The 21,799-nt window shown below is 49.2% G+C and overlaps 2 protein-coding genes across 14 annotated transcripts; one reads left to right on the forward strand and one right to left on the reverse strand.

Annotated features, from left to right (window-relative positions):
• Window positions 1–1,826: 1,826 nt before the first annotated feature.
• Window positions 1,827–10,196, forward strand: RAB39B (RAB39B, member RAS oncogene family). 12 transcript variants are annotated; one of them, XR_010475712.1, is made up of 5 exons: window positions 1,827–2,604; window positions 6,688–6,908; window positions 7,767–7,858; window positions 8,916–9,017; window positions 9,187–10,196. XR_010475712.1 is itself a non-coding variant. In XM_065077929.1 (4 exons), exons 1-3 carry the CDS (start codon window positions 2,390–2,392, stop codon window positions 7,856–7,858), a joined length of 528 nt encoding a protein of 175 aa, XP_064934001.1. In that variant the 5' UTR covers window positions 1,827–2,389; the 3' UTR covers window positions 7,948–10,196. The 12 variants fall into 12 exon arrangements, 4 of the variants coding, with proteins under 4 accessions (XP_064934001.1, XP_064934002.1, XP_021152458.2 ...); XR_010475713.1 differs by having other exon boundaries at window positions 9,869–10,196; XM_065077929.1 differs by having other exon boundaries at window positions 7,948–10,196.
• A 1,181-nt stretch (window positions 10,197–11,377) lies between these two features.
• On the reverse strand, window positions 11,378–21,288 carry VBP1 (VHL binding protein 1). 2 transcript variants are annotated; one of them, XM_065077927.1, is made up of 6 exons: window positions 21,090–21,288; window positions 16,696–16,820; window positions 15,892–15,958; window positions 15,337–15,435; window positions 13,515–13,653; window positions 11,378–12,572 (listed from the first exon to the last, which is right to left on the reverse strand). In XM_065077927.1, exons 1-6 carry the CDS (start codon window positions 21,177–21,179, stop codon window positions 12,502–12,504), a joined length of 591 nt encoding a protein of 196 aa, XP_064933999.1. In that variant the 5' UTR covers window positions 21,180–21,288; the 3' UTR covers window positions 11,378–12,501. The 2 variants fall into 2 exon arrangements, with proteins under 2 accessions (XP_064933999.1, XP_064933998.1); XM_065077926.1 differs by having other exon boundaries at window positions 16,696–16,816; window positions 21,090–21,233.
• Window positions 21,289–21,799: the final 511 nt, after the last annotated feature.

Genomic DNA, 21,799 nt, shown 5'->3' on the forward strand with positions numbered 1-21,799 from the left:
ATTAATATCATGGCTGCCTAGTCACGCAGCATGCGTTCATCTCTACGCTGGTGTTCGGAGAAGATGAAAATAGTATCTGCATCACGGGATTGCGCGGGCTTATTTGCTGCGGAAAACAGTCCCTGATGCTCCAGGAACTCCTCTGTCTGTGACAGCATCTGCTGGGCACCAGCCCACCCCTCGGGGCTCTCCTTGGCTCCTGGCAGCCCCGCACATCAGGGTGCGTCAGCTGCTGCCATGAGATGTCCCCCGGTACCTCCACCTCGAGGTACCTCCTGGAGATGCTGCTGACCTGCAGGGTGTGTTACTACTGAGCACCTTGTGCCTGCTGGAGCGCGTGGAACCCGTGGAAGAAAGGGGATGGGGTGGCTGCGTGTGTGAGTGCGCGAGGGGGAGAGAAAAACAGATACGAGAAACCACAATTTGTTGTGGGCTCGAACTAATGGGCGTCGAGTACTCAGAAATCATCTGGTAAAGTGCAACAGTTCCCCACAAAGCGTTGCTGGCCATCAGTCACGGGTTAATGTACTGCTAACTTGGATTTATGGCTTTAATATTTTTCTGTTTCACTGTTTCTGTTGTGTGCAGATTGCTTCATCCGTTGTGGGGGTTTTTCCCTGTTCTGAGGTATTTTAAAATAGGATCATTTGGGGTTATTACTTTTTAATACATATATTTCGAAGGATATTGAAAAAAATCCTTGCCATTTATTTCTCAAGACTTGAAAGGGTCTCTCTAATGTCCTAGTCTGCTTTGCAAGCTGGCTGTCTGGCTCATGGCTATATAAGTGTCCTTTTTTTGAGGACCTAGTGAATATAATAGCCCCTGTGAATGTGTTCATATCAATAGTGGTCATGAAGGAAAAGCTCTTTTTAATGAAGTAATCTTTATTTAAGAAAAAAACACCAACACTTTCATAAATTTTAAAAAAGCATCAATAGTAATATTTTTAACGTATATTTGAGTTAATACACACATTTTTGTCACTGTTTTTAATAACATACATGCTAATTTTCCGTTTTAGAGATCAGAACTCTGCTCTGGCAGGCGCTCGAGCTCAGCTGAACCCCACGGAGGTGCGAGCGCAGCGGGGCTGCCGTGACAGCATAACCTGCATGGGACGGGCCGTGTTCGGGACGGCTCGCTCGGAACCGGGGCTCACAGTGCCAGGTAGCTGCGTGTACGCTGCACGACGTTTGCCCGGGTTCCTGAACGGTGTTCTTCGCCCTGCGGAGCCAAGAACCCACTCGAGCAGAGTGAGGGAAAATGGATTTGTTAAGATTTGTGGTGTTTTGGTTGCTGGGTATTTAATGTAACTACTCATTTTTGAGATTGTACATGCATACTATATATATATATATATATGTATATGTATAGACACACACGTGTGTGTGGGTGTGCTGGTTTCCAGGAGCCCGTTGGTGAGATCCCGTGCTGTCACCATGGTCCCTCTCCAGACAAGGTGTGCAGGGTGCAGGTGCCCATGGCGGTGCTGCAGAGCTTTCCAGCGGCGCCAGGGCCACTTGGGCTGCCCCGTGAGCGGTCAGTGGGAACGATGTGCCCACGCAGAGCGGAGGAGACTGATCTCTGCAGAAGTGACACTCGGGTTTCAAACACGGAAAGGTGCTGTGCGCCCTGCCCGATCCCTCGCCCTGGGGAATAGGTGAGGAAGGTGAGACTTGGTCTGCGCCCCCTGCGCCCCGGGGTCCGCCTGGCCCCGCCGACCCGGGGCCTGTGCTGGGCACGGCGCCCTCAGTCCCCGCTCCCCCGGCCGCCCCCGCCGCCCGCACGGTCCCGCCCCGCCCCGCCTCCGCACGGCTCCCGCAGCGGCCGCGTTTCGGGGGTGGCGGCTCCTCCCGGCGGCGCAGCAGCGCGGCCGCCATTGCATCACTGCGCGCCCCGCGCTCGGCCGCGCCTCAGCCCGCAGCCCGGCCCCGGCGGGGGCGCTGCAGCCGCAGGGAACGGCCGCTGCGGGGAGAGCGGGCACCGCGGCAGCGCCGGAGCGAGCGACCCTCGGCCGGGCCCCGGCGCCGCGCCGGCACAGCTGAGGCGGCGGCCGCGCCCGCCCGGCCCCGCGCTCCGCGCAGCACCCCGGCGGCGGGGCCGGGGCTCGGCGGGATGCGCCGGCGGTGACGGGGCGGGGGGTGCCGGGCAGGGGCCTGCGCCGGCCGCCATGGGCCCCGCCTGAGCGGCGCGGCCGCGGCGCACACAGCGGGGCCGGCCCGCGGGGGTCAGGGCGGGCCGCCCCCGGGGCTCCGCGGTCCCGGCCCGGCGGCGCCTCCCGCCCGGCGCGCCCCCTGCGGGTGAGCGGCGCGGCGGCCGCCCCCGGGCCCGCGGGCCGGGCATGGGCGGCGCGGCGGCGGGCGGGCGCTGAGCGGGCGGCGGCAGCATGGAGGCCATCTGGCTGTACCAGTTCCGCCTCATCGTCATCGGCGACTCCACCGTGGGCAAGTCCTGCCTCATCCGCCGCTTCACCGAGGGCCGCTTCGCCCAGATCTCCGACCCCACGGTGGGCGTGGATTTCTTCTCCAGGCTGGTGGAGATCGAGCCGGGCAAGAGGATCAAGCTGCAGATCTGGGACACGGCCGGGCAGGAGCGGTTCCGGTGAGACCGGCGGGGCCGGGGCTGCGGGGCCGGGCCGGCTGCTGCGGGGGGCGCACCGCCGGGGGGGCGTTTGGCGAATGAGACAAAGAAGGGTCCAGCTGCACCCTTTGCCTGCGTCCCTCACCTTGTTGTTTGTTCGCAGCGTTGCCCTAAAGCCCCTGGGAAGTGAACCACTTTGTGTAGCGGGGCTGTGTCTCCAGCCCCGGATGGCTGCGTGTGTAGGATGTATAGGATGCACAGGGTGTGTGGGATGCATAGGATGTGCAGGGTGTGGATGCAGAGGAGCGACCCCGCTGCCGCTGGGGAGGGCCCGGAGCCGCGGGCCCCGGCTCTGGGGTTACTGGGGGCTCTGGGGTTGCTGGGGCTCTGGGGTTACTGGGGCCCCTGGGGGCTCTGGGGTCCCTGGGGTTACTGGGTTCCCTGGGGGCTCTGGGGTTACTGGGGGCTCTGGGGTGCTCAGCAGCCCGGAGTGGAGCAGCGGAGGGTGCAGCTCGGCGGGGAAAGCAGCTGCTCCGCGCTGGTGCAGCGAGGCAGTAACCAGGATGTTTCGCAGCTGCACACAGTTACGCTGAGGCTCGCTAAATGCAATAGAATATGCGGTTTGGTTCTCTGCAGCGACAGCAGAGACCAGCTGTCTGTAGGACAGGATGAGCCCATGGCTGTGGCTGTGCAGGGTGACAGGTGCTTGCCGGAGCACGTCACACTGAGTGCTGCACGGACACAAACCATTGAGAGGTTGAGCAATAGCAGCGAAGAGTCGATGAGGAAAAATAAGGGCAGCGTGTGAGACCGTGCCAAGAGTTTCCTGCAGAACTGCATGGTAGGAGCAGCAGTACTGGTTGGAGCAGGCTTGCTCCCATCTGAACAGGGGGCTGCTATTGTCACAAGACATGCTGCTCAGACAGTGCTCATTTGGAGGGGGTTTCAGCGTACCCTCAGCTCCCTGCCTCCTGTTTGTTTGTAATTTCCACGCCTTAGCCGCTCATCCGCTCTTTCATCCTCCTCCCCCCGGGAGCATGTTCCTCGCTCCACATCTCTGCGCAGCTTTACGTAGCTTCTGCTTCTGTGCTGTAACGACTCGCCTGAGGAATGTTTTGGTTTCATTCAATAGATGAAACCTCCCCTACCTCCACCCCTCACCACCTTCCTTCACTTGTGTGGCGCTGGCGTCTGGCCCAGCATGTGCAGCAGTCAGTCCTTACCCACTGGCAGGTTTTTCTCCTGCTACCTTGCAGCCTTTCGGGGTGAGGAGCTGGTGCTTCATTCTGCTGAGAGAGGAGGTGCTTTAGCTTGCGGTTGCATCAGCTTCCAGCTTTGTATCGCAGGCTGAGGTCTGTAGAAAACACTCCTGGGTGCTGCCCTCTGCTTCTGCCTTTGCTGTGAAGAGCAAAAGCTGTTGGATGGCTTCATTTTCCTTCCTTTTAAACATTAGGAAGTTTGGGGCCCTGGAGGCCGCTCACCCTCAGTGCTGGGGCTGCCCCTTGCAGGCGTGATGAGCTGGCGACCTTCAGCGCAAGGGCAGAGGCAGCAGGAGTGTGAGGGGCAGCAGCAGCGAGGGACGTGAAAAAGCGTCGTGCGACTGTGAAATGCCCTTGCCGAAGTGCGAGCTTAAATCCCCAGTGCAAGAAGCTGTAGGGAAATGAGCAAACCCAAGTGCCTTTATGGTGCAACCTGAAGTATGAAAAAAACAGGCAAAAAGGCTGGTTTGTGTATATCCCTTTTAAATCACCATTAGCTCTGTGGCAAATTGTGCTCCTGGGCTGCTCCTGCAAGCTATTTTTCCTGGCAAAAGGCAAGATGAAGCTAATACTGGAGTAAGCTGAAGCCTCTCAGGCTTGCAAGCACTGGCAAGAAACATGGTGGTGCAGGTGTTCTGCAGAACCCTTAAACTTTTTGTCATAAGACAGGGAATTTCTTAAGAAGGAAAGTCATAAGAATGAGCTTTGCCTTTTCACAGAGTTCTCTGATTTCAGCAGTTCTAGTCTGCTTTGCATAGTTTAACAGCTGCCGCACAAGGAAGTAACCACTGTAGTTATTTTGAAGACACCTTGTTGGCATTCTCTGGTCTGCAGCTGTGCTACATTTCTGCTCTTCCTGACCCCCGTTGTGAGCTCTTTCAGTCTCCGTAAATTAGAAGCAATTTCCATGCAGTCGAGGCTTAAGTTACAGTTAAGTGTGTGCTATTCTCTTTTGCCAGATCAAGCTCCAAAATGCTGCGTGGGGCAGCATTGAGGCTGCTCTGGAGATATGGAAGAGCAGGGTCAAATTCTTCCTGGATCCAGCAGGTTTTGCCCATCTCTGGTTACTGAAACACTGTGATTTCCTTGTGTGAAACGTGATGTTGTGTAACGCGAACAAAAGCCAAGGCCTGTGCAGGCGCGGAGCTGGGTACCAGCACCCGCAGGAGAGCTGAGAGGGACAGACCCGCACAAACAGCCCTGGACCCCACGTGCAAGAGTCCCCACCGTGGTGCGGAGCAGGGGGGAGCTCACAGACAGAGGCAATACCTTTTTGTTAAAACTTGGCCAAAATAGATGTACCGTAGAGCACCTGTACTGCTCTGCGTGGGCATGGTGGGAGGAGAAATCAGGAATCCTGAAAGGCAACCGGGGGGTTGTGTACAGCGTGCAGGCAATACCGTTCGCTTCCTGCGGGCCAGTGAGGAGAGCAGTCTGCGGAAAAGGCTTTGAGAAAAGGCACTGAGACCTTTACCTGGTTTTACCTCAAAGCAGCGTTCAGCTCAGATCCTGTCACGTCTTTCAGAAGTACCTGGGGCATTGTGGATGTTGGCAGGAGGAGCCAAGGCGGATGTACCGACACAAGGGAGACGCAGAAATTCCCGTGACAGCGTGGGGGTGAATTCAAAGCGCCAATGTCAGTGTGCAGCTGGCTAGATAGCAAAAGGCAGATCTAATTCCCTCCATGCCAAGTGTGCAGAGCCACTGTTGTCCTTCAGCCAGATACTCAGGAGAGAAGAAACTAGCCAAACACAGCCAGCCTTCTTTTTTCCCCTCTTCTGGCTTGCTTCAGTTTTGGCTATGGATTTACATTCATCATTGCGTGTCTGTTGATAAAGCAATCCTTGAGACCTCCAGTTCATCCTTTCTCAGGGTGGTTTTGCTAGATACACAGGTACAGGACCAAATAACCACTAACAACAGTCTTGCATGTACCAAAAAGACCCACTTGTCCCAAGGTAAAAATGCTGCAGTCCTTACATTTTCTTAGGAAAGTTCAGGCCCAGCTGTGAATTCCTCCAGGGACTGAAATCAATTCTTGGTTCTGGATTTAGAACAAATCCATGACTGCAGAAACACACCATACTGCTTCTTGGTTCCTCCTGGTGTAGCAGTCAGCGACCCGTGGCTCCGCTCAGCCTCGTGGTCCCAGCTCCGCTCCATCGCCGTGGGCTGATCTCACGTGCTGTTTTGGCTGCGTGGAAGCCCTGGCGCGGGGGAGCTGGGGAAGATGCGCTCTGGTTCTCAGCCCGTGTTTCAGGGGGTCTTTTTGGTTACTGCTTAATTTTGTTGGGATGTGGCAGGACTGAGACCGACAGTAATGCAGATTCCCCCGGGAAGCTGTTGTGTCGTTCTGCTGTAGCTCGGGAGGTCAGACTGGCTGCTCCTGTTGGTGCAGCAGCTGTAGCGGTAGGTGCCGGCATTCCGAGCAGTGCTGTGGTGGGACACAGCGCTGGGGTTTGTGGAGAGTAAATAGAGTCCAAAATTGGTGGTGGGGATGTTGAACAGAGCTGTATTAAATTGGTGGGGAAGTTAGTTATCCAAGGATGAAGTCTTCAAGCCAAGATTGTCTTTTTGAATGGCAAGCTCTACAGATCACAAGCTGAAAGTGGCAAGATGTTGGCTGAATGGCCTTCTCTGCCCTGGCTTCTGCAGGGCAGACAGGGCGGCAGTAATGCTGTGTTCTTCAGCAAAAGATGCATGTTCAGAAAGGCTACATTTGGCTTCAGAAAAAAAAAATATCAGAAGAAACAAACGAGCGAACAAAACCCCATGTGAAACTCGCTCTGCGGTTTTTCCCAGGCAGCTGTAACTTACGCTTGTGTTGTGGCTCACTCGTTCGCAGGTCCATCACCAGAGCCTACTACAGGAACTCGGTTGGCGGACTCCTCCTCTTCGACATTACAAACCGCAGGTCCTTCCAGAACGTCCACGAGTGGCTAGAAGAGACCAAGGTGCACGTCCAGCCCTACCAGATCGTCTTCGTTTTGGTAGGTCACAAGTGTGACCTTGACACACAGCGACAAGTCACCAGGCACGAGGCTGAGAAACTGGCTGCTGCATATGGTATGAAGTACATTGAGACCTCAGCTCGGGATGCCATTAACGTGGAGAAGGCCTTCACTGATCTGACTCGAGATATATATGAGCTTGTTAAAAGGGGGGAAATTTCGATCCAGGAGGGATGGGAAGGGGTAAAGAGCGGGTTTGTCCCAAACGTAGTGCACTCTTCAGAAGAAGTGGTGAAATCAGATAGGCGATGCTTGTGCTGAGCTCTTCTAGTGAGGCAAGTGGTGATGAACTCTACTAACCAAACGTACTTTACTAAGCGAACTCAGCGTGACAGAAGGGAGAGCCACGCTCCCGTCGTGAACAGCTTCCCACGTTGTTTTGGACACCAGAACAGACCCTGGGAAGAAATGTGCTGTTCCAAATAATCTTTCGGAACTGGGGGCTACAAGCCTAACGGAGAGTGAGGGTGCATGTAGATGTTGTTAAGGGGACAACAAGCAGAAATGAAGGGCTGCAGAGGACAGGAGAGGGTATGCAGAGAGCTGAATGGGCCGGCACATCCCAGGGTACTGTACATGTCCTCTTCTAAGTAAATCTATAGCTCCACGCTGGGTATTAAAGCCACAGAATGGATACTTTAATAGTGTGGCAAATGGGCAGAGAGAGAAAGAGGACATCTTGGTTTATGCCAGCTGTTTATTGCCAGGAAGGTGTAAAGGCAGCGCAGATACTGTTTCCTCATCAGGCCAACGCCACAGGAGGAGTTTACTGATGTGGTATGCACACTCCTGAATTTTCTTTCTTATGTTCTTGAACCTAGTTTGATAGCAAAGAATATTCTGCGGGATTTAAAGAGGAAAACAGTAGTCATTTGATTGATAATTAACCTTTAAATGATTCCCCCTCTCATAGTGCTTTTCTTGTTGTGCCGAGCTGGGATTCTAAGTGGCAACTCCTGCTCCAGTAGTAATTATTCAATGCATTTTTGCGCATCTACTGCCTAGGTGAGTACCTTGAAAGTACCCTGAGTTCAGGGCTTTCCCATAGAATTAAGTGATCAAGAGCATAATGAACCATGTCCTCCTATCTTAAGGCTGAGGTGTTGCAGCCAGGTGGGACACACCCCCATTTCCATGTTGCTGACAGCGCTCTGCTGACCGGTTGGGTGTCCTGCGACCCCGGTGACGAGGAGGAATGGAGAAGGGAAAAACACCAGTCCCCTCCCAAAATAAAAAACTTGAAAAGCTTAACTCAGGTGCGTCAGACATCCTAAAGTGAGAGATTTGCTTGTGAAGAAGTTAAATAGTGTGGAAAGCAACAGCTTCCATCAGCACTTTCTGCTGTTGGCCATTTTCTTTCTCGGCAGCTGCGGGAGAACCGGCCGGGGAGGGAGCCGCACACGGCTTGGCTGGGCGGGGGGAAGAAAAGCCAGAAAACAAGCTCAAGAGTAAAACTGTTTTCGTCCATGCTTTGTCAGAAGAGGATCAGCCTTGGGCTGGTGAGCGCGGGGCGGCAGCTGTGTCACAGAAGCTAAACGTAGGTGGACGTTTTCTGGGAACGCCGTGGACCACTTGAGCTTTCCTTCCACTAAGTTTTAACTTAAGCTTTTGAAGCGCAGCAGGGTAACTGTGCTCCTGGAGCAAACTGGGGCAGTTCAGCCTATTAAAAACAAACAAAACTATAGTGACTTTTTTTACTCAAGTTTGCAAGCTTTATACACCAAACTGCTCATGGGCAGGAGGGAGGGGTTAGGTAAAAAACCACAGGAAGCATCTAGGATTTGATTTTAGGCCTCTAAGTAGAGAAGAAAACACTTCTTACAGCTTTTTAAGCTACTCGGCCTATAAAAGCGTGAGTCTTCTTGACTGCTGTCGAATTTGGACTATTTCTCCCTTGGAACCTGTTCTCGCAGTTGGCAGTGCAGGGGCAGGTCTGTATGAAGAAAAACCCTGTGGTTTCTCTATTAAAGCTGTTAAAAAAAACCTAAACAAACCAAACCAAACGACAAAGAAACAAACCACCAGTCAAACCCCTGAGGATGAGTAACATTTTTATTTTCAGTGTTCTAGGAGCAGTGTCAGTTCCCGGGCTCTGTAGGGGCGCAGCAGCAGCAGCGTTGTACCTGCTGGGACGGCACCGGCAGCGAACGGGAGGAAGGGCAGGGTAAGCTTGTCACTGCTGAGCACCCCCGGTCACTCCTGAACGGGCTGTACGTGGATCAAAAACCTGGTGCTACAGCCCAGTGAGTTCCAGGCAGATTCAGCGGCGGTTGAGTGAATACCCTGAGGATTAATTTAAAAAAACCCAATCCCTTTACACGGTCTCTTTGTAGGTGAGCAGAGCTGGAGCAGGTTGCAGCCTGGGGGCTCTGGCGGTTCACTCGGACCGGGTCTGTGCGTCCTGTTGTCACCAGGCAGGGACAGACGCGCTCCCAAGGGCCGGCTCTGCGTTCTCAGACCGCCCGGGTCTGTCAGGGCCGGCTGTTCACGAGGTGTCTTGGGCTGTCTCGCCGAAGGAAACAGAGCGCTGAGAAGTTGGGTCAGACAGCATTTTAGCAATAGCAAAATAGTGTAATTCTCTGTGCAGGAAGCTGGCCAGCAGGGAAAGATCACTTTTCAAGAGACAACCAGTGCTTTATTTAATGAGTTTTGGAAATTCCCCTCTACAGCTCTCAGAGAGACGTTGCAGAAAGCCTAAATAACTAAGTGCATTCAGGCCTTCGGAGTAAATCTTCAATTGCAAATTACGAGTGTCGTAATTCTAAAGAGGAACAGTACAGAAGAAAATGCACTCAGTCTTAACTACTTAGAGGTAATAAATGGTTATATGAAATTATAGAGAAATCATTATATACATGTTTTTCTAATTCCTTGAATTTTCTAGACAGCTTATTAAAATATAGGAAATGTAGATTCATCTGTACAAAATTTGGAATGCTTTTTCTAAGATGAAGAACTTACAGGATATGCTAAGAATTCTTTTCTAACAACTGGTTTTAATGCTTTGACTTCTAGTGCAAGAGGGATTTAGAGAATCAGAAGGTGATGCCTTTCACAGGATAAAGGTCAGGAGCTCTTTTACTCTAGGACAAAAGTGAAAAAAAAAAAGAAGCTAACTTTCTGTGGTCTCTACCACCTTAAAAACAACCTGCATGTTGGACTGAAATTGCTCAGAACCTCCAAAATAAAAGCATACTATACACTTTCCTCGCTTTCTGTTATGCACTGTAACGAAATGTGAAAATAACGCTGTATTTAGCTGTCTGTATGTGACTGAAAATATGCTTGTATTTAGCAAAATGGTTACTACGTGATAACGTGAAATTTAAAACTTGTAAAGAAACTTTGGTGTTTTTTTTTCTTTCCCCCTCCCCAGTGTTTCTCAGTAACCCGTTTACTACCTGTTTACTGCCCCTTCTGTGCCGCAGCCGTAACTGAAAGTCGTGCCAGGGCCTGGCTCAGCAGCAGAGCCGCTCTGTGCAACACTCCGCAGAACCAGCCCAGCTCCCTTGCTGAGGGAAAACATTGCAATTATAGAAACACCAGCCATTCTGAAATAAAACAAAACCAAACAAAGACTAAGAAAGGCGCTGCTCCCCACAGTAGTGGCCAGAACAGCCTCTGTCTCCCCAGGAGGCCGTTCTCAGCAGCGGGACGGCTGTGCAGCTGCTACAACAGCTGCTGCAAACTCACCCTCTGTTCTTGCTCAAACCAACTGAGACCAGAGCAACACTGAACGAGAATCAGTCACAGGGAGGCCTGAGTTCTTGCCTATGAGTTTGTTTGTTGTCTTTAATTAATTGACTTCCTATCAAGAAGAGTTAGGACAGCCCCAGCCATCTCCCATCCCCCAGGCAGACACCTTTTGAACCTACTGAGCAAGTCCGGCTCTAACGCTGGCACCCCGATCCCCAGCATTAGGTCATTGGCAGTTGCACACAGGATTTATTCTGCTGGTACAGAAATGCTTAACTCGTCATTTCATTGTGCACAACAAAGAAAGGCAATTGCTGCTTTATGACCAGCCAGAGGGAGGGGGGTGCACACGTTTGCCTGTTGCGATCTCATTAATCTAAACCGAAAATTGCCAGAGAAATCAGGTGTTTGCAGCTGCCCTTCCTGTCATCGCTGACGTTCTGAAAAGAGAGAAGCAGCCTGAGTGCCCCACACGCCGCCCAGCGCAGCAGGGGACAGAAACACCTCTTAGTCAAATAATGCATCATCTAAACCTTTCTCTGCTACAGCCGAAGATTTGAACAAAGAGAATCGCCCTGCGGGAACGGCTGAGCCAAGCCCGGGTTCTAGGATTTACCTGGTTTATGGCCCTCCCTGCAGCTCCTGCTCTGTTACCATCACTGGTACTCACAAGCACAGACGCGCTGACTCGATTCAGCAGCTACACTTTGACACCTGCAGCTTCCACTGACCTTTTTCACAGCCCTGTCCCCAGGTACGGGAAGGAAACATAAGAGATCACCAATCAGGTTCATGACTTTCTCAAAGAAAGATGCACAAAAACAGGTGTTTGCCACAACTGTTTAGTTTTACTATTTTAATATCATGAAATAAAAGTACAAAAAATTTACAGGTATATTGTTTCTTGCATGAAGATCAAACAGTTAACATTTGCATTTGTTTTACAGCGAAACCTGTATTCTCAGTCACAGAACGTGAATATTAGCCACTGACATCACCACTGAGCATTTCATTTTAGAAAGAAACTGCAGAGGTAAAAGGCAACAAACTTGCAAGGCTTCATAAGAACCAAAAAAATGTTCCAACTGTTAACACCAGAAGTAACACTTCAGGAAACCATCCTTACCCAATACAGGTTTCACCACCTGGGAGGCTGAGAGCATTAAGACATTGGAACTGGACATCTTGTCTAAGGGATCATAAATCGGGGGTTTCTGGTTTACAAGGCTATCAGCATTTGGGGCTCATTGTTCAACGCATTTGCAAAAATAAGCAGTGTGTGCACATGTATGAAAAAGAAAGGAGTGAGATCACCTGCAGTCTTGACGTGTCTTGTGCTGTTTACTCCATTCACCGCTCTTCTCTGAAAACAAGCCACAAACAGCTGTACCTAAAGTACTAAGAGTTCAGCAACAGGCAGTTAACTAACCAATAACTACTAAACCCAAGTTTATCCAAAGTGGATATCCAGGAATGCTCGCAGGTTGATGCTGCCGGTTAACTGACTGAAACAAAATCCAAGACTTCACTGTATTTTTCCTGTTTCCCAGAACAGTACAGCTGCATCCCAGGTCAGCTTGAACTCCATCAGCTGTACACAGAGGAAAAAGTAAACCCCTGCATTACCTTCACTGCTGAAACGTCAGACCCCATTTCATACGCACCCCTCGACTTTTCAGACAAGCTTTCAGGTAGAAATTTATTTATGACAGACTGGTCTGATCAAAATTCTATGTCCTTGGCTGGACTGTGGGGTGCCTTTTTAAATAATTCATTTCATGATGCATGCATGAAACCAAATTTGAGTTTACAAATAAATAAAATGGTGCTCACCATTAATTTTTATATATTTTACTGAAATGCTTAAAGTAACTCAGTCCCTTAACAATGGACTTGGGGGTGTTTAAATAAAAAATATTTGGAAATGGAAACCACATTTAAAATTGGCAAAACTATGCTTTGTTTTTGGAAGGGTCTTGCTTGTTTCTTCTCTTTACATCCCAGTTATAAACTCTAGCCATATCTGAGGGTGTGGAATTAAGGAAATAGCTCATGCATTCAGAAAAGGAAAAAAAAACCACAAGGGAAAAGCAGGTTACACAGTTGGCCACATGTCACTTACTTCAAACAGTCAATACAGAAACCATTTAATGAAAGAGCTGACTCGGTGCAAAGCCTTAACACACAGGAATACTGGTAACTGTTACTAACTGCAGCATTTATACCCTTTACTTAACAAGCTCTGAAAAGGTACTACAGAGAAACACGCTTCTAGTTTTACTTCCAGCTACTCTCGTCAGACTCCAGCCAACCTGCCTGCATCTGCTCTATTTGCCAACTTCAAGCAACCATTAACTTCCTGCAGCACTAAGCTTAAGTATCAGCTCGAAGAAACAAGTAGTTGTGCCTTCACTGTGCCTAAATCTAATGCTTCAGTTGATGGCTACGCTCATCATTAAAAGAGTCTTTAAGTAGAAACTATAATAAGCCCCCCACGCCCCTGGAGGTCAGTCATGGTAATTTAAAGCCATTTTTAAAAGCGCAGCGCTGCCCGAGCAAGCACGGAGCTTGCTGCAGCTGGGCTTGTGTGCTGTGGAGAACATCGCCCTGGCAGCTGAATAGGGTCTGACCAGCAACAGCCTGAAGAACAACGTTCATACGCTCCAGAGAAGAAGCAAGAGTAAACAGGCACCTGGCCATCAACCCACGGCACCCAGCGTGCTCAGCCCCAGGCCGGGTTTGCAACCACCGCAGCTGGAGTTACAGGAACCCGACCACAAGCACAAGCTTTGCTACGTCAACCACAATATCCCGTTTCACTCCTAGAAAAGGTTAAGTTCCTGAGTGCTATGGAATTTTAAGGGCAGCCAGTCTAAGATAAAAACATGTCAGGAAATTGGTAATCACCTGTGTGTTAGCTTTACTTACACCTCTTCCCCTGCAAATCAAAAAAAAGAAAGGATACTGACTTCTGTAGTGGTGAACTGATCTCTAAGAAAATCCAGGTCTTCCTCTAGAAGATCAAGGTTTCTTGTGGCTGTTGACAAATTCTTCTCTAACAGAGCCTGAGCTTCATCAATATCATATTCAAGCATCACATTGGCCTAAAAAAAAAAAAAGAAAGATTGATAACAGCTTTAACTCTTGCATTGTGAGGAATAAGCCCTAGCAGGCTGTCGTTTATGACTTGTCACGTTAACAAGAGGCTGACCTGACAGGCCAGGACAAGACTCAGAACGAGAAATCCACTTGAGGCCTCCACCACTTCAGCAACTGAATCAAAAATCCCTCTAGTGACTTCAAAAAAGTTCTCTTCCTATAGCTAAGGAACACGGGATTTCTCTCCCTGTGGACTGCATTCAGCCTTTCAGGTAACAGGATCTCATTTTCAACCTATTTGAAAAGTGAGAGACTTCACATTTCTTAGTAGCACCTTCTGAATGCCACAGAACTCCAGAAACAACTTCTGTTGTGTTCGAGATTAACCTTAAGATCTCTGGTATTTAAAGATACAACAGCTATAGAAGTCCTGTCCTATGCCGTGGTGGTTTTTAATCTACAAATCTTTATTTCAGTAAGAAGCTACCATGGGAAGAGATAAAAGAGCAGTAACAAGTGAAGATGCACCAGTGGAGCTTTGTCCCACCCAAGAACCGTGCCCTGAGCAGAGCCACATGCTGCTCCTGAGCAGTCGGGATCCCAGGGAACGCTGCGCAGAGCTGCCAGAGCCATTCTGCTTTCAAATAACTGCACAACAGAGTATCCCCAGTCATGGTAAAACACGCAGCCCAATATGCGACTGTAAGCAACAAGGTGGATAAAGGCAGAAGGCCAAGAACACCTCAATATAATAAACTGCTTGTGGCATTTCCTTGTAGCTTTTCTGTATGAACTGTTAATAGGATGAACTTTCTCTGATACTCTGTTACAAATAAACATGGGATGCTCCATGAAAGTCAATGTTTGTCAGTTCTGAAGACAGTCTCCTAAAAGCAACAGGTATCAGACAAATCATCTCTTTTTATGATAGAAAAGAAGCGGGAGAGGTTGAGAGTAACCGCCCCATCAGTCCGGATGCTGCACATGTCAACAAAGTGTCTCTCCTAACCAAGTGGATTTGTTTGGCAGCCAACACAGGGAGCTGGGAACATCCGGGATTTAGAAGTCTCAAAATAAACATTAGCAGGTTATCCTCACATATAAGGAAGCCTTTGAATACAAAATATCCCAACCTGATACCGTTTAAGTACTCAGAAGTCTGTGTTTGGAGCTCTGAACCCACCAGGCTTTAGCACGAGTTCCATTCTAAATGCTGGAAGGTATCTGCAAGTAACAGAAATACCATCTTTCCCTAAAAAAATGCATGAAAAGGGAAACCAAGACGCTAAATACAAATACGGCAGAGAAGCTGGGGAGCTACTTGCCAAAGTAAGTTATTTTGCTGGGCACATTCCCACCCCAGGCAATACTGCATGGTAATTTGAACCACAAAGCTATAAGGAAAACACGCACGCACGTGCTTTTTGGAAAGAATAATCCAGCAAAATTATAATTCTCTGAAGACTTCCTATTCAGGTACCAAATAAAACTGAACATGAAACCTTCACTAACGCATTGAAATTGTTGCGGTGGGGTTGCCCTGCTGACAGGACACAGCTCATTGTGCACCCAGGAGCAGAATTATGCCCATGGCCACTAGAAGGACACCCAAGACGGCAACAAACAGTCTTTTATAAGCCTTTTGTAAGTTATTCAAATGGTTTCAGAAAAAGGTCCATTTTACTTACCCCCAACCACAAACAAACTTTATCTGTAGGAGGAATTGTAGCTTTGCAGTAGAGATTATCTGCCAATAAAAATCTGGTTTCCATTGGATTTGTGGAATCCTTAAGAAAAATGATAAAATTTAAAGTTGCTATTTTCACTGTATATTTATGTTAGACATAAAACTTAAAGTAACGAGCACACTTTTCTGCTTTTTGCCATTGATACAATTTTAACTTAGGTGGAACTCTACATCATTTTAATTCAACATTAGAGCTCCAAGAATAAAGCGTTTTAAAAGGATACTATTTAAAAACAAAATAGAAATGTCTCTAAAGATCAGAGATGAAGGTAAATCTTAGCTGCAATCTATACATTATTAAAAGTGAAGTTTGCATTACAAACATTAACTTGTTTTGAACTGTCTTTCAAAGAGTACTACATACCTTTAAAAACAATTCTGTTATTTATAAAGGCATATTAAGTGTGCTCTCCAAAACATTTCTTGCAATGTGTTCTGTTAGGGTGGAAAGGTAGTTAGCTTTTCTCATACTCATTAGATATTCAAAATAGTTTACCTTTTTCTTCTGCATGTGTTTTAAAATGTCTAATGTCTGTTTAATTTCAGGAATCTGACTTTTTAGCCTGTGAATTAACAACAGTCATAATTTATTATTTTACAGAGACAAAGTTTCCTAAACAAGTGATCACTTTTATTATACAATCCAACCTCCATTTTAAAACTTGACCCTCTCCGGGTTTACAAAAGCAGATTTGACAGACAGGGCACGACCAGGCAGCGCAGCTGCGGCCGCAGCCGCCCCTCGGCACGCTCTGGAGCACAGCAACGCAACAGCTTTCAGACGGAACACACCTGGGAACAGTAACAGATGCCTCTTTGCTAAATCCCCAGTGGAGATCAGGAGGGATCTTTGTCCATGGGAGAAGTTTCATCTACATGAAATATTACTTGAAACTTGGATTTTAGCTTTTGAAAAGGTGCTTTTTGCCCAGCTTCAGATCAAGACTGAAGCTACTGAAGAGAGACGAGATTACCAAACCAAAGGTTAAAGGCTTGATACAGTAGCCATCTGACCAAACCATATTCTTGTTTAAATTAGGCTGACAAAATTAAGAGACTATAACAGTACTTTGGGGCCTTAAAAAGCTAGGGACCAATTCAGCAAAACTGTACATTCTTTTGCATGTAATTCTTAGGAAGAGGAAAGAAAAAAGTCTGGGCTTTCCTCAAAGTACTGCAAACACCAGCTCTCCTAACAGAAACTTTTTACTTCTTGGGATATTTAAAAAAAAATAGTCTTATTTTTTAAAAAAGAAAACTGTGCTAAACATTTCCCAATTCTGCAAAAATTATGACTTACCTCCTTTTCTTTTGAGCAAGATTAAGTTCCAAAAATTTATACTTCTGATACTGCTCATCCAGCTTCTTAAGAACTACATCTGCTGTCTCATTTCCAGGCTGTTTCATAAAAGAATCTACATCTTCCTTGAAGGGGAGAAAGAAACCCTCAGTGTTAGATGAGTTTTACAGAAATCCTGGGTACAGTCACGCTCTCATCTTAGTGCACCTAAATCTAGAGGGGCTTTTAGACATAAACAAGCTTCTATTGCTCTGGCATGAAGTACAAAATCATGCTGTTTCCTTTCTTAGTCACCTTTTAACTTCCCCATTCCCTATTTTTGGGCAGGGAACTACAGAATAGGTGCAAGGATGATTTCATAACCATATTTGCTGGTGCCTTGGTGGTGGTGCCTTCAGTCCTGGCTGATGGATGGACATCCTCAGACCACACCTAAACTTTGGTTTGCCATCTGTAAAGCAGAGCTAATGCTTCTCTGTGGTTGATCAGATTACAAACTATTTAGGATAAGACTGAGGAAGGAAAAGAATCACGGCCTGATCAAGCATGTTGTGGCAGAGAAAGAGGCAAAGGGGGGGAAACCTGTGGTATCTGCTCAGGCAGGCTTGACGGTAGTAACAGCTTATCTTCAAAAGCTGCTCCTATAGTCAGCAAGAAGCCACAGAAACCTCCAGAGAACAATTCCAGCCAGTCCTACCATCAACGGGAACAGCAGCCAGAGCGGACAGGCTGGGGCAGGCCAGGACACGGACTCTGCACGTGGCTCCATCAGAGCCCAGGAACCATTCACCTGCCTTGGGAGGGCACCTCGGGCCAGAGACCAACTGTGCATTTCTGACCTGGATAACATTTACTTATGTAGAATTCAAAATGATCACACTCGTCTACTGCAGTAATTCTGTCCATATTTGTCTTTATAGCTCTGTAAAGCCTGGTGGAAGCCTACCAGAGGTCTCTTCAGCTTGTCCTTTTTAACTAGGTGTTTCCCTTCCAGTAGTTTCACATCAGAAAAAAAAAAACCTACATCACATTACTAAAGTAATATCCAAAATACAGCTGGTTCCCCCCCATTATGACTCCTAAGCTCTCTTGGCTAAAGAATCTTACCGTGAAATTACTGAACCTGGTAAGAAGTCACCCACCTTCCTTAAGGAAATCTGCAGTAGAAATAAGAACTCTAGAGCAGACTTGAGCAGGCAGCACGATCTAGGTGGTACAGCTGAACCCAAGAGACCGCATTTGAGACCAACAGCCTGAGGAATGCCCTAAGCTACCTCACCGACACCCAAACCAGAAGCATTCCTGCCTCCTGATGAAGCTTGTAGACAAGATTTAGCCAGAAAAACCTAAGGATTAGATTCAGACAAGTGTTGCAGAAGCGAGGCCTGAGGATGTTCTGAAACGAAACTTCCTCCTGTAGAAAATATTCTACTCATGTAAATCACCCAAGACAGAAAGAAAAAGCAGGTGGGCAAAAACTCACCCCACACACTGCCCAGCAGCCCACCTGTGCCTCAGCTAATGTCTGCTTGGACAGACAGACAAGACAGAACCCAAATCCTTCTGAAACGAAGATGGTGCAATGTGAATCCAGACCCGCCGTGTACCGGTGATCTCCTCCCACTGCATAATGTCCCAGTCCAAGGCGGGCTCAGATTTACCACCCAGGTTTCAACTGCGACTTCCAAATCCTGCTGCTTGGGCTTTGAGCGCATCTTACCCAACTGCAAGGCTGAGACATGGTCGCTTCTTTCAGTCTGAACAGAACAGCTTTGTAGCAGAGCTGGGTGTCAATGCTATGAGGATTCCTGCTTCATGGTGTGTCACGCAGCATCTCAACTGCAGAATTACCTGACAGGTTCTGTAGGACCTTCCAAAAGTCATTTCTATCTTTTAAGGAAAAAAATTCCCTGACAAAACACTGTTGTTGTACACCATAAAGCTAATACAGTCTTTGCAAACTTCAAGCCAAGCCACGTGACACTCTGGAAAAGTCCTGAAACAGAGCAGGATAGAGCATTGCCATGCAGCCTTATGTTTATCTTCTGAGTGGTGACCCAAAGGGCTGCAGGCACTCACTCTGCTGCTGTGGAGAGCTATCCTCGCCTGTGGGCATTTACAGGGAAAAGAGACATGTTTAGAGACTTGCACCCCCTGTCCTCCCACTCACACCTCTGCTAAAGGAAGGAAGGTGTTTTATCTGGAAACATCCGGACGAAAGTTCAAAAGAAAACAGAGTTGCAAGTTCTATTTGGACGGGTTTTTAAACTCCAGTGAAGCCTTGAGTTAGTGCTTAATATGACTTGAAATCTGGAGAGGCATAAGAATCCACCGATCAATGCCTAAGAAAAGGTATCTGCCATGAACTGTTTGAAGAGCCTTTACTGAATCAAGATACCTAAAGAAAACATTTCTAAAGACAAGACTGGCAGTGAGGCTGCCCCTGTAGCCCATAGTGGAGGAAATATCAAGCAAGTGATCAGGAAGTCTTTATCATCATGATAGTATGCAATGTTTTTGAATCAAAAACCTATTTTCTGAAGAAAAAACCTGTAACAAGAACCAGCCTCAGGAAGCTGGTATATTCACTTTGTGGAGTAGAACGCCATTAAAATTTTCTTAGCATACGCTTATTGTGAATAAAAAAGCCTGTCTTAACATCTACATCCAAGTACTCCAAAATCACCATCAAGGATCTCTTCAGCAGAGCCATCTGCCTTTAATTAGAACACCTCTCAAAACTGAGAATTAGGAAACTTCAGTGGGTTTTACCTCCAGACACAAGGTTATGAAGAACTGAAGAGAAGCGCAGACCTAACGCACAGCCCCAGAGCTCTCCCAGGTCACACGGCACATACAGCACATCAGATACTTCACACGTGAGTATCAGAAGGGAATTACATGCAACCAAACGTGAACTGCAGCAGCAGCTACCAGCATGAAAACAAGGGATGTGACAGACACCCTCCCAGTGTTTGCCGAGGCTGGTTCTCTCCTGTTCCCTGCCAGGGTGGCCACCCACAGAGTCAGCACAGACCGCAAGTTCTCCTCTGTCCCCATGATCAGGTCTCACAGGGCAGCTGAAGCCATGGCCCTTTCCTTTCGCTTGCGTCTACATCAGTCTCCCATAAGGGAGTGGCAGGAAGGTCACCACAGGCACCAACGGTTTTTCATACCAGTAGGATTTGCCAGACCCCAATAATTGCTAAAGAACCTTAGAGAAAAGTAGGATCTGGATGCACTGAAAGCAAGTGTACTGTGCCCGTTTGTTCAGGACCTGCACGCTAGCGAGACACATAGGCAATACCAGCACTACACCTGAAGTACCAAAATGCAAGTCAAATCGATTTATTTCTATAAGAGCAGTCATACCTGACCTGTCCAAACAGCTCTGGTAAAGATAAGAAGACAAATCTGAGAAATACAGCTTTTCAAAGCGCAGGGAGATCTCAGTAGTAAAGCAGCATGGCAAACAAAGTGTTCAGGACAAACATCTGACGCTTCAAGATGACTCCCACACAGCCAGGTATAGCCAGGCTGATCAATACTTATTGATCAAACAACATAAAGAAGCAACCAAGATAGCACGCCAAGAGCCAGCTTATAGCAGAGAGCGGACAACAAATAGTTTTGATATTACATCACTGTGTGAGTCGATGAATTATTTTCAACCAGTCAACAGAGCTATTAAATGCTTGGTAAATCACTTTCTAAAGTTGGATTAACAAGTTCACCCTGTATTCTGAAAGACAGACATTTTTTGGTTTTCGGGAAGCCTGGCTGGATGCTTCGGAACAGTGATTCTGCTCAACTGTCAAGCACTAGATCATGAGAGGAAGATGCAGGGAAGGGCGCATTGTCTGCGATAAACCAGGCACGGACACGTGTGGGAAGAACTGCCGTAAGGAACCAGGGCTCAGTGCGTACAACATGCTCGTCATTGGCATGTGAGCGGGCCAGTGAAATCAGATGGTAACGCTCAAAACGGGGAACTGAGTTTGCTGTAAAGTGTATCAATCGTAACGGCACGGCAGAACTAAACAACCCAGCTCCTCAGGACTAAGGCACCCCCGCCCCGGGGCGCTCGGCCCTGCCCGCTCTGCAGGGGTGAGGCGCGCTCCGGCACGGCTCGGCTCGGGCCGACACCGCGGGCCGGGCCCCCCGGACACAGCCGGTGCGGGCGGGGAAGGCGCCGCAGGTCCCGCTCAGCCGCGGGCCGGAGGGGCCGCGCCGCCGCCCGCGCTCCCTCAGGCACCGCCCGCCAGGCCGCGGCCCCGCCGCAGGTGCCGTCTCACAGGGGATGGGCCCGGCTGCCGGAGCGCAGCCCCCTCCCCTCCGCTCCCCCACCCCCGCCCCGGGCGCGGAGCGGCCCGGCCGGCGGAGCCGCCGCTCACCACGAAGACCGCCTGGGGGATGCCCAGGGGGCCGCGCTTGTCGGCCGCCGCCCCGCCGCACCCCGTCTCGCTGCTGGTGGCCGCCGCCATCTTGGGCAACCAACGGTGCGTGCGCGGCCTCCGTTGGGACGGCCGTGCGGTACGTCATCACGTCAGCGCCGAACGCGGCCCTCTCATTGGCTGTCAGGCTTTGAGTGACGCGATGACGCGCGGGCGGAGGAGACCGGGGAGGCGGGGCAGCGGCCGGCCCAAGGCGTCGCTCATTGGCTGGCTGGGGCGCGGCCCGGCGCGCGGCGATGCTGCCGGGCGGGGCGGGGCGGGGCGGGGCCGTCCCCTGAGCGCGGCCCGCGGGAGCGCGGCGGGAAGCGGCGTGTGCAGGCGTGTGTGTGAGCGCGGCGGTACCGCGTTCTCGCCCGGCTCGTGTACAGCCCGAGAAACAGGAGGAGCTCTTTTATTGAGTAATTTTCAATAAACACTTCTGAGGGATCAGACACAAAGCTTTGCTATAGTTCTGTGTTTGAATGTTTACCCCCTGTTCATTACAACAAGGAGGCTGCTAAATGGTGACCTAACTTTAGGCAAACTAAACCAAATAATCTTCCCAAAAACTGAGAACAGGAACTTGCCCGCGGTCAGCAGAAGGCTCACGAGCAATAAACATTCCACAGTTAACAGCGCCAAGTGTTTGATTTTTGGTCTTGAGGCTTGTT

This window comes from Columba livia, chromosome 12 (genome assembly GCF_036013475.1).
Source record: "Columba livia isolate bColLiv1 breed racing homer chromosome 12, bColLiv1.pat.W.v2, whole genome shotgun sequence".
Classification (NCBI taxonomy): Eukaryota; Metazoa; Chordata; class Aves; order Columbiformes; family Columbidae; genus Columba; species Columba livia.